This window comes from Dreissena polymorpha, chromosome 12, assembly GCF_020536995.1.
Source record: "Dreissena polymorpha isolate Duluth1 chromosome 12, UMN_Dpol_1.0, whole genome shotgun sequence".
Taxonomy (NCBI): domain Eukaryota; kingdom Metazoa; phylum Mollusca; class Bivalvia; order Myida; family Dreissenidae; genus Dreissena; species Dreissena polymorpha.
In genome coordinates this window covers 61,273,586-61,293,618 of record NC_068366.1, presented here as the reverse complement: position 1 = coordinate 61,293,618, position 20,033 = coordinate 61,273,586, and the positions used below count along the sequence as shown (strand labels likewise).

The 20,033-nt window shown below is 35.3% G+C and overlaps 1 protein-coding gene across 1 annotated transcript; it reads left to right on the top strand.

The window, feature by feature from the left end:
- The first annotated feature begins 149 nt into the window (after positions 1 to 149).
- On the top strand, positions 150 to 20,028 carry LOC127853356 (periplakin-like). Its single transcript, XM_052387817.1, has 11 exons — positions 150 to 265; positions 2,010 to 2,135; positions 5,846 to 6,013; positions 6,703 to 6,906; positions 8,981 to 9,058; positions 9,358 to 9,429; positions 10,886 to 11,056; positions 11,480 to 11,641; positions 16,066 to 16,179; positions 17,544 to 17,687; positions 19,247 to 20,028. The coding sequence occupies exons 1-11, from the start codon at positions 170 to 172 to the stop codon at positions 19,472 to 19,474; spliced, it is 1,563 nt and encodes a 520-aa protein (XP_052243777.1). The 5' UTR covers positions 150 to 169; the 3' UTR covers positions 19,475 to 20,028.
- The last annotated feature ends 5 nt before the right edge of the window (positions 20,029 to 20,033 follow it).

The following is a 20,033-nucleotide window of genomic DNA, read 5'->3' as shown; positions in this document are numbered from 1 at the left end:
TTTTATGCTGTTTGCACATAGCCATTTTTACTTTGCCTCTGAGTGGGAAAGGGTTAAATGGTTAAATTACCATTACAGACAAATATATTGTCAAATGATCATGTCCAATACCAGGCATACCCATCAATACAGTCATACTGATGTTTTCTCACCACAGACTATTTTTCCCATGTTTTGCTTCAGGGATGAGATTGAAGGGCTGACATCAGAGATGGCACTGCTCAAGGAGAACAACCAGACTCTCATTGAAGAAAAACAGGCCACTGTACAGCCATTATATCATCTATAGGCTATTAAAAATATATACTTTCTGATCATAGTACTTCTTGTTCTGATTTGCTTTACCTAAAATCTTTTTATGTCCCCCACCCACTATAGTGGGGGAAATATTGTTTTTGCCCTGTCTGTTGGTCTGTACGTTGGTCTGTTTGCTCCAACTTTAACATTTGCAATAACTTTTTCAATATTCAAGATAGCAACTTGATATTTGGCATGAATGTGTATCTCATGGAGCTGCACATTTTGAGTGGTGAAAGGTCAAGGTCATCCTTTAAGGTCAGAGGTCAAATATATATGGCCAAAATCGCTCATTTTATGAATACTTTTGCAATATTGAAGATAGCAACTTGATATTTGGCATGCATGTGTATCTCTTGGAGTAGCACATTTTGAGTGGTGAAAGGTCAAGGTCATCCTTCAAGGTCAGAGGTCAAATATATGTGGCCAAAATCGCTCATTTTATGAATACTTTGGCAATATTGAACATATCAACTTGATATTTGGCATGCATGTGTATCTCATGGAGCGCACATTTTGAGTGGTGAAAGGTCAAGGTCATCCTTCAAGGTCAGAGGTCAAGTATATGTGGCCAAAATCGCTCATTTTATGAATACTTTGGCAATATTGAAGATACCAACTTGATATTTGGCAAAATGTGTATCTCATGGAGCCACACATTTTGAGTAGTGAAAGGTCAAGGTCATCCTTCAAGGTCAAAGGTAATTTTTTTTTTTTAATTCAAAGCGGCGCAGAAGGGGACAAACACATTTTTCAATATTGAAGATAGCAACTTGATATTTGGCATACATGTGTATCATATGAAGCTGCACATTTTGGGTGGTGGAAATTCAAGGTCAAGGTCATCCTTCAAGGTAAAAAATAAAAAAAAATTCAAAGCGGCGTTCTCATGAAGCTGCACATTTTGAGTGGTGGAAGTTCAAGGTCAAGGTCATCCTTCAAGGTCAAGGTCATCCTTCAAGGTCAAAGGTATAAAAAAACTTTTTTTTTTCAAAGCGGCGTTCTCATGAAGCTGCACATTTTGAGTGGTGGAAGTTCAAGGTCAAGGTCATCCTTCAAGGTCAAAGGAAAAAATAAATAATTTCAAAGCGGCGCAGAAGGGGACATAGTGTTTCCGACAAACACATTTCTTGTTACTTAATATAACCCATGCAAAACAGTTGTACAGCAGCTGCAATCTTTTATGTATCAAGATGTTGAAGTTTTTAATAGGACTGTTACACATGGGCTAACAATCTTGTTAAGGGCAACACTAGGAATAGTCATATATTGTAACTTATTTGATTCTCTATTGTGAAGCATTGTTCAAAGGGCTTTTTTTTTATAGTATTTTCACTAAATATAGACAATTTTACAAAATTCAAAATTTCATTTTTCATAAAATGTTTATCTAGTAGCAATAATTGATTTAATTGTTACAAACAATGCCATGGTTTCATAAGAATTCAGATAAATGTTTTCCAAACCACAGATATTTTTCTGAATCTTTTTTTTTTAAACTAAAGATCAATGGTCAATTGTGTTCATCCACAAACACATAATTTACATGATTTCACATCTACTTATTATTAACTACTTATTATTCTTCTGCAAAACATTTTCGCCAATGAATACTTTCTAGAATTTAATTGTATTTGGGATAATACATTTGTATTATTATAATGCTAGCAGTTGGTATGTCCCTTTAAGTGTTATAAGTAATTCTGTTTCAGGACGAAGCCTTGCAGGGCCGCTTGGTGAACAAGGAGAAGGCAATGACTGACCTTGAAAGCAAAAATAAGTCCCTAAAATCTGACATCTCAACCAAAAACAAGCAGATCAAAGATTTGGAAAAAGAGGTATAAATAACCCATAATATCGTTTTAAAAATAGGATCTATTATCCCATATTTTAGTAAAAATATAAAAACATATAGGAAAATTTGTTAATAATCAAATTCAGATCTATATGTTTTTTTTCCAACAAAGTTTAGGTCTGAAGTAATTTGTTAACAGACATGTTTGTAAGATTGTGAGAATTTTTACTTACATGTATTTCTGCTTTTTTTCTTTTTAATGCAGTATTATAGAAGCTGTGGTGGGTGGTTTCAAGGAGAACGATGTTCGCCTTTTAACGCAACTAGTTGTTATTATATCATAATCACACTTTGTCAACATATTTGTCAGCATAACACTGTTCCCAAGTACAATAACTAGTCAGAACCCCTGACACTCTTCTGAATTGTTGTGCTTGAATAAATCAAAATTTGCCAAATTAATGTTGTCCGGTCTCTAACTCAATTATCTTATAATTATCAAACTTGATCAAGCGAACCCAGACCTTTAAAAGGGTGTAGTTGGCGGATGTTAGTTTAGAATATATAATACTCAAAATACATGAACGATGCATCAAAATTAATGTTGTGATTTACATTCAACATTTCTAAAATCTTATTGAACATGTAATTTGGATAAATTCTGTTCTTCATGACCTACTTTAATAAAAAAGCTTACAAGGGTGTTTTGATAAGATGTGAGCTATCTAGCTCAGTAAGTTACATCCGTTGATTGTTAGTTCCAGTCCTAGCATGATCAGATGATATAGTTTTTACAGCCCATTATGCACCAACCTCAAGTAAATAATAGAAGATGTCTGTTGGCAGAAGTATTTGCCTTAACTACTGGTGAAACAGCTTACCCATGACAAGTGTAAGCAGTTTTACTAAGAATACATAAATATAGAGTCTTATGCCATATGCGGCATCAGTGAATTCTAGTCAGAAGCTACACTGTTCCTGACCACGAAACCTTGCGTGACTCGTTAAGCAAACAGCTTAGCTCCTGACCAGACTGCGGACTGCACAGGCTTATCTGGGATGACACTTCTGGCACATGCAATAAGCCCAGAATTCCCAGAAATGTGCCTAAAAACACCTATATACTGTTTGATTCCAATAATGTCACTTTAATGGAATTACATTTTTATTCATTTGCTTCTTAATATTAAATCACCTAAACTTGTTTTATTAGTAGCACAGCCCCATTAATATTTTTATTTAGTACTGCCCCTGGAATTTGTTCACGTCATTATGTCATTATGGATTTTTGTGACGTCATACGTCCGACTTTCCCAGTTGTAATCTACATGCATAGGTCATTGGGTTTATAACGTTCCATTTTATTTATATTTTCTCTCTGATAGGCATTTCTTGTTTGATTTAATTATTTTTAGCTCATCTATTTTTTGAAAAAAATTAATGAGCTATTGTCATCACGTCGGCGTTGGCGTTGGCGTCCGGTTAAGTTTTGCGTTTAGGTCCACTTTTCTCAGAAAGTATCAATGCTATTGCATTCAAACTTGGTACACTTACTTACTATCATGAGGAGACTGGGCAGGCAAAGTTAGATAACTCTGGCGTGCATTTTGACAGAATTATGTGCCCTTTTTATACTTAAAAAATTGAAAATTTTGGTTAAGTTTTGCGTTTAGGTCCACTTTTCTCAGAAAGTATCAATGCTATTGCATTCAAACTTGGTACACTTACTTACTATCATGAGGGGACTGGGCAGGCAAAGTTAGATTACTCTGGCGTGCATTTTGACAGAATTATGTGCCCTTTTTATACTTAGAAAATTGAAAATTTTGGTTAAGTTTTGTGTTTAGGTCCATTTTATTCCTTAAGTATCAAAGCTATTGCTTTCATACTTGCAACACTTACTATCATAAGGGGACTGTGCAGGCAAAGTAATGTAACTCTGTCTGGCATTTTGACAGAATTATGTGCCCTTTTTATACTTCGAAAATTTGATTAAGTTTTGTGTTTAGGTCCACTTTATTCCTACAGTATCAAAGCTATTGCTTTCATACTTGCAACACTTATTAACTATCATAAGGGGACCGTGCAGGCAAAGTTATGTAACTCTGACTGGCATTTGGACGGAATTATGGGCCCTTTATACTTAGAAAATTGAAAATTTGGTTAAGATTTATGTTTTGGTCCACTTTACCCCTAAAGTATCATAGATATTGCTTTCATACTTGGAACACTCACAAACTATCATAAGGGTACAGTAAAAGGACAAGTTGCATAACTCTGGTTTTCATTGTTACGGAATTATGGCCCTTTTTTGACATAGTAACTTTGAATATATGGTTAAATTTTGTGTTTCGATCCACTTTACTTCTTAAGTATCAAGGCTATTGCTTTAAAACTTCAAATACTTTCATGCTATCATGAGGTTACTGTACCTGGCAAGTTGAATTTTACCTTGACCTTTGAATGACCTTGACTCTCAAGGTCAAATTATTAAATTTTGCTAAAATTGCCATAACTTCTTTATTTATGATTAGATTTGATTGATACTTTGACGAAACTACTCTTACCTGACATACCACAATAGACTCCACCCAAACCATCCCCCGTGCCCTCCCCCCCCTCCCCCCCCCCCCTCCCCCCCCCAATTTTTTTTTTTTTTTTTTTTTTTTTAAGATCATCTCACAAATGACCACCACACCCTCACACTATACCCCCCCACCCCACCCCACCCCCCCCCCCCATTTTTTTTTTTTTTTTTTTTTTTTTTTTTTTTTAAGATCATCTCATTAATTACCACAACACCCTCACACTATACCCCACCCCCCCCCCCCCCCCCCAAATTTTTTTTTAAACGGTTATGTTTGAAATACCGTCCAACCATCGCACCCAAAAAATCCCCCCCCCCCCCCCCCCATCGCCAAACCCCCCCCCCCCCCCACCCCCCCACCCCCGATTTTTTTCTTCTTTTTTTTTTTCGCTTTTTTGGAAGATAATGTAATAAATGTCCACAACCCCACACTATACACCCCTCTTTACTCCACCCCTCCCTCCTTTGTGATTGAAAATGTGAGTCCCTTCACCTTTAAAAGGAAAATAGATGAGCGGTCTGCACCCGCAAGGTGGTGCTCTTGTTAATTTTTTGTTAGCAGTCACATAAACAACCAAGCTATGTTATATGGAATTTTTACACCCAGTATTGCTGCTTTTTCCTGTATTTGCGCGATGATTATCTGAGATATTAACTCCATGAAGCTATATTCTCAAATCTTTTTCTTTAAAGAAGGAATGTAGTTGACAATTGTTAATAGTTTTATTTGATCGTTCGTCAAAAAGTTGTAACTCTGTTACTCTTGTATCTTCAATGCAATTGAGTAATTAAATAGTAATTCAATTGAACGCGTTTTAATTCCCTTTTATTATTGTTTAATTTGAGTTACAATGCTATGACGTTAAAATTTATTTACACTTAAATGTATTATGAATATTGCTGGGCCAAGTGTGAGGTTGAGCGCTCTATAACCAGGTTTAAACCCCCAATGCTTTGCATTGACCGTTCCAAGGCGGTGACCCCAGCTTTATTCATATTTTGTGTTTATGTTGGTTTGTATTGTGCTGTTTTGTACTGTTTTGGCAATCGGTCACTTGCCTTAAATAAAGGACCAACTAATTGTTTTTAATGAAAATTCAATACTGCTCCAGCAGCTGGAGTTTCACTTCTTTATATTGCATGCATATGCTTATACCTATTGTCAGACCAAGAGCCTGAAGAGCAAGGTGGCATCCAGCAGTAAGCTGCAGGAGAGCAGAGACAGTGAGGTGGAGAGGCTGAGGGGAGAGCTGGAACAGTTGGAGACCCGCAGGGCGGAACTAGAGCAGGGCCTTGAGCGGCTCACACACCAGACTGAGACTGCTAACAAGCAGGTACACCTGGGGGTTGTGGGAATCATAGTGTGTATTGCTACAAAACCTAAGTCCTTTTTAAAGTTTTCTATGTAAGTGGCCCAGTAAGCTCACTAGGTAGAGCACTAGCCCTGATAGCGGAAGTAAAATACTAACAATGTTTTCATTACAGGAAGATTGTGCATAGCAGAAAAGATTTAATCACTGGCTGACTACACATTTTATTTGGCTCATTCTACCTGCCATTTACTTTACCAAAAATAACTTCAAACACATTTTTAACTTCAATATCAGGGAGAAAAGTTGAAGTCTAAGGCTGACCAGAATTTTGGAGGTTCTGCTTAGTCAATCATAGACTTAACATACAACAACTTTTTGCTGAAGACTTCCTTAAATGATGAAAATAACAGGAAAAGCAGAAAGCATCAATCCTGTTTAGCACAGGCATCTGTAGGAGACTCCCAGTCGGTCCCAGACAATCTCCCAGACCGTCAGGGCACCAGCAGGACACTCCAAGACAGTCTGCGATGGTGCCATGACTGTCTTGGCACCAGCAAAAGACTCAAGACGATGCCAGACAGTCTCCCAGACTGTCAGGGGAACCTGCAGGAGACTCTAAGACAATATGCGACGGTGCCAATTGGGGACACCATGTTTACGCACATGCATGTAGCCCAGTTTTCCCAGAGAGAAGTTCATTTGCATTCCAGGCAGAGGAAATGAAGAGCCTGGCCAAGCAGTGTGCCCGGGAGAAGGAGGAGGCAGTGAGGAGCTGTGAGGGTCAGCGTGCAGAGATGATCTACATCATGGAGGGATACAAGGCTGACAACGACAAGATGCTGGCTGACAAGCAGAAGGAGCTAGACACTGTCAGGGCACAGGTGGAGGCTCTAAAGAAGAAGAAAGATAATGAGGTGATCTAATAAACTGTATAACCTTTATTTGCAATATTCTTTTAAAGTTGATTAAATAATGGATTAACGATGGATAAATTAGATAAAAAACCAATGAACATTTTGCATTATTTAGTTTTTAAATAGGCTACATGCAATTATATAAAAATTTCTATTTTGAACTCTCATCTTTGCAATTAAGGCCCTTTGCCCAAATATTGAGGGAATATAGAGGATATTTTTAGTTTTGGTAGATAATTGATTTTTATTCACAAGTGATGACAGAAAATAATATTCGCACGAATTGTCCAGTCTCGAGTGAAACTTTTTATTTTCTATAATCACTCCTGCATTAATAATCGCTAATCTGAATCCATTCGAATTTCTTGGTTTTATTCATTGTTTCCTTGTTTATTAATTGCTTAAAAGAGTTAGAGTTGAGACTTTCTAGGTAATCATAACATTGTGGCTTCAAAAAAAAAGCGGCATGTCATTTTAAAACAGTAAACATTATATATGATTTTCAGTCTTATTTTTCACAGTTTGAAATTACCAGTTTTAAATCACTGATATTTATGCTAATTTAATTTTAAATGATGAAATATTAATATTTTAAAATAATTCCTAATATAATTCTTCACAAACTTGAGTAGGTACTAAATTAACTTGTTTAATTTGATTTTACATTGAATGGCTCATCGTGTAAATTATCAAAATGAAGGCAAACAGCAGTATATGTTATTAGTACTGTTAATGCCCACAAAAACATAATATGAATTAAAGGCAATTGGTAAAGTTTACATTCAATTATTTTAAAAATGCATTCCCTCTTCAATACATATGACTTTGGCCTCCTCAGTTGTATTGAGCCAAGGTGAGTATCAGACAAGGTCTATAGGTCCTGATCAAATCCATTAGGCATAGGTGCTAGTCAGCTTGGTTGGAACCTTATTTTAAAATCCAGTTCATTTTCAATTCAAATTTTCCTTTTCTGATTTTGACATCGTGTTTTCCAGACCACCTTTCCAATGCATTTAAATTGACATTTCAGAATAATTGGAGAAGAAAGCAATTAATTCATATCATTAATCCCGTTTAGAACACTTGTCCATTGTTAATCTTTGACAGTTTTGCATGTTAAAGATAATATTTCAATTAGCCATATTTCCTCATCAAATTGAGACTGTGCCTCTAAGTCCAGACTGTTAAGGTAAATTTGCACACGGTTTTTGCTCGGATTAAGACGGCTCATACAGATAATGGTCCTAGTCATTTTGCCAATTAGTATGGCCTGCAGCAGTCGACTCCCTACCAATTACGTAGGAAATCTGCTGCACATTTATTGCATTCCAACATGGCACTGGAATGTTTTTTTCTTTATCCAAATCTTACACATCAATTGGAACAGAGTCAAAGTATAAAAAGCCTTTAAAGTAATAAGTAAAAGAATAATGAGAAGCATAACATTCAGAAATAAAGTGTTTGCTTTTTAGGTAATACTGTAAATATTTTTCCTAAATAAATTGAGAAAATGTAGACATAATTACTAATGCAAAAGCTATTGAAAATATTTGAGTGATCTTCAGTGAAGAAAAAAATCAATACTCTGGTCACTTGACGGGACATACCCGAAAATACTTGGCTAATGGGCGGGTAGCTATCCATTGTCTTACAGTTTTCATAAAGTCTATATTAAACTGTCTGAAAATGTTTGTTGACATTAAATGGAGGCCAAGTTTGATAATCAGCCAATGTACTCCAAGCACTTTTGAGTAACTGCCCTTCGTTAATTTGGTCATGCAGTTTGTGCTAAAATGTGCGAGACTATCTCACTGGGTCATTTTATGGAAAAAAAATTTGAAATCTTGATACCCGTGTCAAAACCTAAAAGAGTGTTGATTTCAAAATTGATATTTATATCCATATCAACAGTTGATCCCCCTTTTTTAAGACATACTGTTGTATTTACTTAATTTGAAGCTGCTAATTGTATTTTTTTTTCAAAATATAAATTACTTATCAATAAGTTTAAACTTATAGGAAAATTCTAATATTATGATTAAATGCATCACTTTTATGATTGTTTGTTACAAAGGCTGACAAGAAGATTGCCAAACTTCAGGCAGAGATTGACCTATTACGGAAGACAGTGTCTGTGTCGGGACATGAGATGGTAACTTCAGTGTTCTATGCGAATCTGCACAGTCCAGTGATGTTTACCCCATTTTCTAGTTTTGAACAATGTAGACATTGCTTTGAGATATATATTTTCCAAGTTTAAACAATAAAATTAGAAAATAATGGTTGTCTATATAGTGAATTTCCCTTATACATCACATCAGTATGTAATTTCCACTATATATGATCCAATATTTTATATGAATGTTTAATTATTTCATGTTTAAATGTAAAGAATTGTGATTTTTTTATTGTTGACGGTAAAATTCATTTGTCACATTCTTGTCTTTTAAGGAAAACATGCAGAGGAATGTTGGCGAAAAAGAAAACAAACTTCAGGAGTTGGAAAAAGAAAACATGAAAAAGGTAACTTGCTACAGTGCTGGTTACCATGACACAATTTAGTAGTAGCTATTTAAGCAATTAGCAGTCTTATCTGCTTCAAACATGAATATAAAGTCAGTATGCCCCTCTCCTAAGTAGCTGGGGTAAATTGCTTTGCACCTGTCCTTTGGTTGGTAGGGCGTTAGCTTAATTGGTCAGCACACCTTTTTCCATGCAATATCCTGAAAACACTTTGACCTGTTACTTTAATAATGCAAATTAATGATAAGGTTAATTTAAAGAAAAAGAAGATGCCTATTTATTATGAGGTCAACAAGGCGAAGGTCTATTTTGCAGTGGTTTTTAACAAGAAATTTCTTTCATTTTAAATACATTTTGCCAAAGCTTTTACCAACAATCATGCAAATTGGAATAGTTGGTAAAATGGGAGGGAAACAAGATGCATTTTTATATTGACGTCACCCTGTCAAAGGTTAAGGTCAGAATAGCTTGTTTTATTGCTTGTTTTATTAATTTATTTGGTGCAAGATATCTAGAGAAAACTATCACCTTTGATAATCTACATGTATATGATGGTTACTTGAGAGGATAAAAAAAAGCCTATTGATTATGAGGTAAAAGGTAAAGGTGACAGGGGCTTGTAACAGAAAATTTGTTTCTGCACATCTTAAATATACCTACAAAAAGTGCAAATTGGTATTATTGTAGCTTGGGTGGAAAGGAAGACACATGTTAAATTTGAAGTCATAAGGTCAAGGCTACATGGGCTTGTAACATGACAATGGTTTCCACCCACATGTACTACTTTGATGCAACAAAGGACGGTTGCATACATGTTTTTCAAACATTTCTTAGTTTAAAAGCCTTTTATTAGATAAATAAAGTGTTGTGATAATTAGGTTTAGAGGCATTAGAGCTGATATAACTTTTTAGCTCAAGGTGACAAGGTTTTTGATACCAGTCATATTTGCTTATGAAACATATGGACCAAGTAAATATTGGATGTCCTCTTTAAAACAATGCAAGGTCAAGGTAAAGATTTGGTGGTATGAATGGAGATTTATTGGTCATAAGCAACAACCGTGTAAGTATCTAAGAGTTTGTAATATCTACTTTAACTGTCACCAATAGAAAGACAGTATTATATAAATATTACAGTAAAATAATTATATGCCTAGTATATCATTATGAATTTGACATAGAAATACTCTGCATTTCAACCATAAGTTATAGCTTTATTATTCAGCCACTTCATGGGGATATTGGTTTTATGCTACATTCAGCACATGCAGTTCCCGTCCAGCCTTTGCATTTTCTCAGGGTTGTCATGAGCTATGTTGTTCCCTATGAGACAATGAAACCTGGTGTGACTATAGCGAACAGGGTAGCTCCTGACAAGACTGAGCTTATGCAAAGGTGGTCTGGAGCTACTCTTGCCGCAAATGATATAAAGCCAATTTTTGCATGGACTAATAAGGATGAAGAGCTGAAGGGACTTCAACAGCAGCTGGAAAAGATGTTCATCAAGAACACGGCTTCAACTGTTGTTCAGACAAGCCCTTTCAAAGACAGCTCCTCTACAAGTGACCAGTCTGTCACACCCAAACATGCCAGTAAACTACCCACATACCACGACAAGGAGAACAAGGTTAGTGTCTGACTGACAGTTTTACACTAACACCAGCAATCTGTCTTTTTATTTTTTTCTTATTGATTGAAATTATTTGTTTAAATGTATATGTTTGATTTGAAATAAAAAAAGGTCAGTAAGGTTATTCAAGTGTAACAGTATCAGTGAGATTCACCCAGTAGTATGTATTCTATAGTGGAAAACAGACAGATGGCCATAATTCTACCAAAAACCATTGCAGCAAGTTTTCCTTCTTTGCGATTATGTACACATAAAGGTCAGTCAACTGTGGAAGCTTAAAAATAATGTATGCAATAACATTGGTAGAGAGGTTGTCAGATGGAGTGATTTGCATAAAAATAATATATGCAATAACATTGATGGAGGCAAACTTGTTATATGTAAAAAAAAAAGTACATCGTTTGTAATATTTTTCTACAGAAACCTGGTGGTGATGATGAAGACCATGTGTTCAGATCAGTGCCGAAGACCCCTATAGTTCCTAGGACACCCCTGGTCCCTAAATCACCCTATGTACCCCGCTCTTCATTTGTCCCCAATACTCCTTCAGTTGCACAAACACCACAGAGAAGTATTCTCAAGGTTTGTAAACATAATACATTTGGAATATTACTTAATATTACTTTAGTATCATACTGTATGGTGTTATGAGAACTTGTATCAGTTGAGATGGTTGTGTGAAGTCGTATGGCACAAGAGGCGCAGCCTGCAGTCTCTTGCTTCCTGACACAATCAACAAGACTGGTACATTTTCCCATAACAAATACTTTTGAAAGATTTATGTTTTACTTTTTTATGCCCCCTTTCGAAGAAAAGGGGGTATATAGTTTTCGCACTGTCCGTCAGTCTGTCTGTCAGTCTGTCACACTTTTTGTGTCCGCTCTCTAATTCAAATAGTTTTCATTGGATCTTTACCAAACTTGGTCAGAAGTTGTATCTAGACAATATCTAGGTCAAGTTCGAATATGGGTCATGCTGGGTCAAAAACTAGGTCACTGGGTCACTTAGTGCATTTCAAGGATTTAGCATGGTGTCCGCTCTCTAATTGAAGTAGTTTTCATCTGATCTTAACCAAACTTGGGCAGAAGTTGTATCAAGACAATATCTAGGTCAAGTTCGCATATGGGTCATGGCGGGTCAACAACTAGGTCACGGGGTCACTTAGTGCATTTCAAGGATTTAGCATGGTGTCCGCTCTCTAGTTTATGTGGCTTTCTGATTTATTTTTTATATTCTAAGACATCTTTATGCCCTTGAAGGAGGGCATATAGTGATCAGACTGTTAGTCCGTCTGTTTGTCACACTTTGTGTTTAGATTTCGAAAAATTCTCATAACTTCTATGTCGCTTCAGATAGCAATTTCATATTTGGCATGCATGTGTATATGGACAAGGCCTATCCATATGCACACAAATTTTGACCCCTGTGACCTTGAACTTAGGGTCCGCGTTAAGGTTTCGAAATCTGTGTTTAGGTTTCGAAAAAAGCTCATAACTTCTACCAAGTGTTTATAGGGGGCTTAAGTCATCCTATGGTGACAGCTCTTGTTTGTTCAATGTACTTATAGAATACAAAAACAATCACAATATATTTTATGACAAGTAAAAAGATTTGCCAAACAATATAATGTTAATATATGACATTGACAACACTTCCTGTGTCATTATACCCCCACAAATTAAGTTTAGGGTGGTATATAGGAGTGAGCTTGTCTGTTGGTTTGTCGGTCTGTCAGTCGGTCTGTTGGTCAGTCTTTTAGTCAGTCTGTATTAAGTGTCCCCTCTCTATTTCAATTTGTTTTCATCCGATCTTCACCATACGACTGGCCAGATGTTGTATCTAGATGATGTCTAGGTCACGTAGGTCACTTAGTGCGTTTTAAATATTGAGCATGGTGTCTGCTTTCTAATCAAGTAGTTTTCATCAGAGCTTCACCAAACTTTGTCAGAAGTTGTATCTAGATGATGTGTAGGTCAAGTTTGAACATGGCCCATGCCGGGTCAAAAACTAGGTCAAGGGGTCACTTAGTGCGTTTTAAAGAGTGAGCATGGTGTCTGCTGTTTTTTGTGAAGACAACATGTAAAATATTCTGTGTCAATGCAGCATGTGGGGGTATTCATCTGTGACAAAGCTCTAGTTTTTTTTTCGAATAATAAAGATAACTGTCAAAATCGAACAACAACATTTTTATTGACAAAAACTAGTTGTTTGGATACGGGTATGTTGCGGAAAAAAACACAGAAAACCCTTGTAGCAAATATGGTATCTTGTAATTGAGTGTTAAATAAAATATGTTTTCATGGCAGAAAAACTATAAACAGTCTAACCTGATAACAGCCGTCAGTCAAGAGCAATGACCAAAGTGCCGGTTGTAGACATGAGACTGCTGTTCTCAGGTGACCACTTTTTGGTTGGTAACGTTGGTCAGTTGGTATTATTGTCAGGTCGTTACCCCACCCAGATTTTTAAACAAAGTGTAATGTTAACAAAAGGTCATTGCCAATAAAAGTATAACTATTAACATTTATTATTTCTATTGAATAATACAAATAAATATCTTATAAATTGATTTAAATTCATATCTATTGTTAAACTTATCAATTTATCAAAATTATATTGTTATAAATCTGGCAATATGTATTACATTCTTGTAAAGATATGTTTAATTACGGTCGTCTAGTTTCATTGAGGTTATGTCAGTAAAAGTATAAATAGCAGATTTGCTTTTATAAACAGAGTTGTACATGAAAAAAGAAAGACACTTGCATACATGCTTAAAGTTTGTTATAAAAGTTACATTTCAATTTCTGTTTTGCCAAAATAGACGATCTTTAATACTATATTGCCTGCTTATAACAACATGCTGTAGATAAGTGTTGTTGTTCTTAACTTCACCGATAAAGATCTGTTGATTTTGTAAGGTGCTGATGCAATGGCATTAGGGCTGATTTCTGCCAAAATTAACCCAGGCACACAAACCTTTTCTCAGTGGTTCGCATTTATCATATCAAAGGTAGAAACTGCAATCAGATTCTGTAGCCGCAAAAATTAGGTCAGGGCTAAGAGAAAACAGAGCAAATTTGATTTGAGTGTTTACTTTTTTGACGTCAAAATGACTGTGTCGTGACACAGGTGAAAAATGGCTTTCAGAGTGAAATATACTGGCCGTTTGCTGTTAAAGCCAGTGACTGAGATATTCAGGTGTAATATAAAATGATTTTTGTTTGGGGGACTCTAGACTGACCACTGTAGGTAGGTAACCGCATTTTTCACATGAGGTTGGATGGTATAACATGTTTATCCCCAGTCGCAAAGCTGTAGTGGGGATTACAGAAATGCCCATCATCTGTTCATCAGTTTTTTGTTAACTCTTTCATGTCTGCACCATATCTCCTACATCCTTTGACAGAATTTCATGAAACATGCCTATATGTTGAGAGCGTACAAACAAGGTGCAATAATGCATGAGTCCGTTATCCCTGCTTAAGGTGAAGGTTGTACCTCAAGGTCAATTGGTTTGAGCCTCCATGTTTGTGTTCTTCCATGTTTCATAAAGACTTTGATGGATGTTTTTGTAACTTGACTAAAATGTTTAGGTCCATGATTTGCAGATGTCATGAGTCACTCAAGCAGGCTCAAGAATCTTACTTAAAACTTAAAAAGTCAAAGGTTTACGTCTCTGTTTTTGTGTCCAGTCCAATTTCTTTTAGATAATTGACACAATCTGCAAATGGTCAGTCAGCCTGCTAAGGTCAAGAATATCCTTTACAGTAAAATGTTTGAGCTGCTACTTTTGTGTCCCCTCCATATTCCCTAGACCAATTACAGAATTCACATGAAACTTGGTGACAATGTTAAGTTAATTGAGATGATGTGCATAAGGCATGAGTCAGTCACGCATGCTGAGGGTGAATGTCAATTTTCAAGGTCAAATTTTTTTGTATCTCACTATCTATTTTTGTGTTGGGTGGATATTTCCTACATTAATTAAAGGATTTTAATGCAACTAGGCACAAACTGTGCGTGATATCTGCATGTTCAATGGAAATACCCTGTTCTGATCAGTCATAAAATACAACACATATTTTGATAGAAACATTTAAAGTGTTTCTTGAAAACAATTTAAAATGCTTCTAGTTATGTTATTTTTATGCTCCCCCAAAATTAATTTTGGGGGGAGCATATAGTCGCCGCTTTGTCTGTCCGTCCATGTGTCCGTCCGTGCACAATTTTTGTCCAGGCTATTTCTCGGCAACTAATGACCGGAATTCAATGAAACTTTATGGGAAGCATCAATACCAAGAGGAGATGTGCATATTATCAGTGGGTTCTGGTCGGATGATTTTTTACAGAGTTATGGCCCTTTGAAATTTTCTATAAAAAAATTCTTGTCCCCCCAACAGCCCAACTACTGTGCCCTCAAGACGTTTCCTTTTATCTGAATATAATTATAGTGCATTATTGTGACAAACAATATATTTGGGGATCATCACCCGTCTTCGACAGTTTCTTGTTAAATACTGTTTTAGTGTTTAAATGCTATAATCCACTGTTAACATTGAATTTTTTCATCATTTTATTGTGCAGGATTAAAGGTTAAATGAGTTCGTAAAAGAATTGTTCTTACCTCATTTGCCACATCGATGATAGACTTTAATTTTTTGTTTTTCCATCTTAGATTTATAAAATACCTCGATTCATTTGTCTTTCTGATATATCATCAAGACCTTTTTGCACAATTATTTAGCTTACAGCCAATTATCTTTCAATGTAAATAACCATAATACTTAAAGCAACTGGCTTATCAAATATGTACAAAATATCTCATAATATCAAGTTATTTACATAAGACTCACAGTTTAAATGATGTAATAATATACATAAATAAATGAATACATACAAAAATCAAAGGCTGTTAGCTGATCGGTCTTTAAGTATTTCAGCAACTCTGCCCAGAGACACGAATGTAGTCCATTTAGTGATTACCAAAGTGTTTGCCATTACAGCCCTTGTCTGCTAACTCTGCCATCAAGAAGAGAAGGGTGGTGTTTGCATCCAAGGAAGAGGAGGAGGCATCCAACTCAGAAGATTCCTGCCACTTTGAAGTCATGGATATTGATGTATGTAGTATGCTTTTTTATGTCCCCCAGTCCTTACTGGGGGACATATTGTTTTTGCCCTGTCTGTTTGTTGGTTTGTTTACGTCAAACTTTAACATTGGCCATAATTTGTGCAATATTGAAGATAGCAACTTGATATTTGGCATGCATGTGTATCTCATGGAGCTGCACATTTTGAGTGATGAAAGGTCAAGGTCATCCTTTAAGGTCAAAGGTCAAGTATATGAGGGGGGACATAGTGTTGCACAAACCCATCTTGTTTTCATTGTGATAACTTGTTACTATGCTTCACAAATGGGAGAAGCATATAGTCTCTTCTTAGTCGGCCCACTCAAACTTTTATTTTGATGGAATTGAGTTTGCGTGAAACACATTTTCCTACCAAATATTTCTGTCCCACTTGATTCTGTCTATCCGTCTGTCTTTAAAAGTCTCTCTGTCTGTTTCATACCTCGTTTCGGTGTAAAATCTCAGAAACTAATGATACAATTTAATGTAACATTACATGTAGCATGCCTCTAGGATGAACATCAGTATATTTTACATTATTTTCCACTCCAATGATGTTTCAGGGCGTAATTTCCCTTCAGTTTTACCTTTTTTTAAATGATTTTTATCTCACCTGAGCATGAATGTTAAAAGTCACATTTGGTAATAAAGTGATTGTAAATCCCTTTATTCCCATTAACTTTGCCATATATTGATGGATTAAAAAGACACTTTGCTTAAATGCATTCATACATAAGACGACATGATGTGTTTTCACTTATCTCCATACCTTAAAGGTCAAGGTCAAACTTAAGAGTTAAAGATCTCAATCTGCCACAAAACAGCTAGTTGGGACTTTTTCTGTGCCATTGATATGCTATTGTAAGATAAACTACCATATATGACAACCATAAGGAGAGGGCATTTTTGTATACAACGATTCCCTTACCTAAAGGTCACACTTAGGTCAAGAGTCAAATTAGGTCATAAAAAGCATGAAAATTCCTGTCTCAGCCATAACTTTGCCATATATAGATAGATTTTTACAAGAATTGACACAAATACAATTCATTATAAGATGATGAGATGGTGTCACACTCCTATCTACCTCAAAGGTCACATTTCAAAGATCAAATTTGGGTTTAAACAGCTTTTTAGGACTGTAACGTTATAATTTGTCATGATATTTTAAGATACTTAATTACCAAGGCATTTCATGTGTAAAACCTTTCTCCCAACCTTAGATGTCAGGGTCACACTCAGACAGCCTAATCTAGGAAGACATTTCACGTATATGCATAAAGCCCAGTTTTCCGTGAACAAGGCTCATACATGTATGATTACAAGGTACTAGTTGATGTTCGTGTGTTGTACAGATTGAGAGGAACAAGAGTGTGAGCAGTCATGTGCTGGTGCTGCAGTCTCCCAAGCCTGGCACTCCGGAATGCAAGAGTTCTGCTGTGCTTATGCCCCTGCATAGGACCCCACGCACACCCAATGAGGACTCGGATAAGAAAAGGGTGAGTTGTACAACCTATCATTTTTCGTTTGATTTCTAGAAAAAATAGCATTAATTTTATGTTCTTTGGTTACTTGGAAAATATCTGTTAATCAAATAAATCAGGGATATAAAAATAGCAGTGAGATACATTAATAATGTGAAAATTATAGATAATGCTCAGTGTTAACGTGTTACACTTACTAGTTATTCTTGTTCCTTAATCCAGTGATACAATAAAAAGAAAGTTTGATGTTTATCATGGAAACTAATTAATATCTTCTATGTCTTTATCCCTATGTATTTCAAAAGTAACCATACAAAATATAAATAATGTATTTTAAAATGTTGGCCTATGTTGATGCCTATATATTGTTGTTTACTTGTATATTTATACTCCCACAAATGAAGTTTGTGTAAGTTTACTTAAATTACACTTTGGTTGGGTCAGTGGGTCAGTTGGGTCTGTCATGCTGCTCATGTCAGTCGGTTGGAGTCTCATGCAGAACATGTGTTTGTATCGCAAACTAGTCTTGAAGTTTTTTGTGTTTCAGCCTAAAACTTTTTAGATATGTTTTTATACTTAGTGAAAATGTAGGATGTTCTGTTTGTGTATTCTATCCAGAGCTTAATGATCGGTTTTAAACTTTGAATACTTACATTAGTGTAAATGCATACTTTGTTTCGTTAATTAATCAATCAGTTCCCTGTCAATCAACATGAAACTTTATAGATAATTTGATTATACTATGTAGATCTGCAAGTTGTTAGCTTTGTGCATGTCAAGATATTTTTGCAGAGTTATGTGCCTTTGAACTTAGGCACATTTTGGATACTTTCATCTTTGTAAATGTAAGTTTGTATTGCAAACAGTTTTCTGTCTATCAGAACAAAATTTTATGGGAGTGTTGTTTATACTATATAGAAAAGAAAGACTATACTTTTATGTTTGTAACAATATTTGTTACAGAGTTATGTGTCCTTCAACTTTGGCAATTTATTCAGTAATTCATGTTCAGCTTTTTGTCTTTTTGAGAAATCTATAAAGTTGTAAATAAAAATATTTTAAGATTAATTTAAAATTAAGTAATGCAGAGTGGATATTTGTTGGATTCGGTGGAATATTGACCTTATTTCACGAGTGATCATGAACAAATAATATTTTAACGAGTGTATATTTTCTATGATCACGAATGAATTAATATCGACATTCCACCAAATCCAACAAATTTTCTCTTTGTTATGCTTTTTTAACCGGTTATTTACATTGTAAAAGAGTTTAACCGGAGAATTTCACTGGTATAATGACGTCATTTTGTCGAAAAAATGAAGTGAAAGATATCGATAATTTTCACTATTACTTTCCACTGTTTGAAACAGTTAAATATCAGTTTTATTTCACTGATATTTCTCTATAAACCACCAGAAAGGATAAAGTAAAAACGTTTTACCTATGCTTAAAACGAGTGATTGAGTGGGTATTTGTTATTTTCAATTACTATTTTACCAGGTTTTTATTTAATGGCGATACTATGATGTTCTGTTGGAATTGGTTTTACATAGTGTATGCATTTTATTCAGCATAAAACAAGCCACACACCTGATAAGACATCAGTCAGTGAGGGAACAGTGGAAGACAAGAGCAAGACCAAAACCCCCTCAACAAGGAAAGCGCCTGTAAAGTCCTCTGGCAAGTTCTTCAAGAACAGTCCTAAGGACAGGATGGCTAGTTTCAGAGAAGCACAGAAAGACAAAGATCTCTCTTGGTTTGAAAGTAGTGATGTCTTCGGATTTGGTATAGAAGATTAAACTGTTCGATTCTTGTACATGTTTAGTGTAATATTGTATCCCATTTGGATCACACAATTCACCATATTATTGCAAAGCCTCTATTTCAAATGGAATCTGTATTTTGTTGATCTCAAGCATTCAAATTATATTAAAATGGCAAGCTTATAGCTGCTATACAATCAACTTCCCTTTGTTAATAAATTATGCCATTAATTCATTTTGATTTTTATCCAATATGTATCAACATCGTTTCTATACGTTGTCGGTTTAAAGATTTTCAATACTGTTTAAACTGCTTTGTTAATTTTTTTGTTCATTTTGTATTGATATTGTGATTTATTGATGAGAGTTCTTGGTTCGTTGCAGTCTGTGATTGGGAATATTTGTCTGTGATATTGTTTCATGTATTTGTTGGAAAACAATTGATCGATACTTAAATGTAAGTGTTTTGAAAATAACATTCTTTTACAATGGTACACATTCCTATTGGCATGTAGAATACTAAATTAATTGAACATTTGTAATAATTGTAAGATATTTGTTTAGTGAAATTATATACTGTTAAAACACAAGCGAG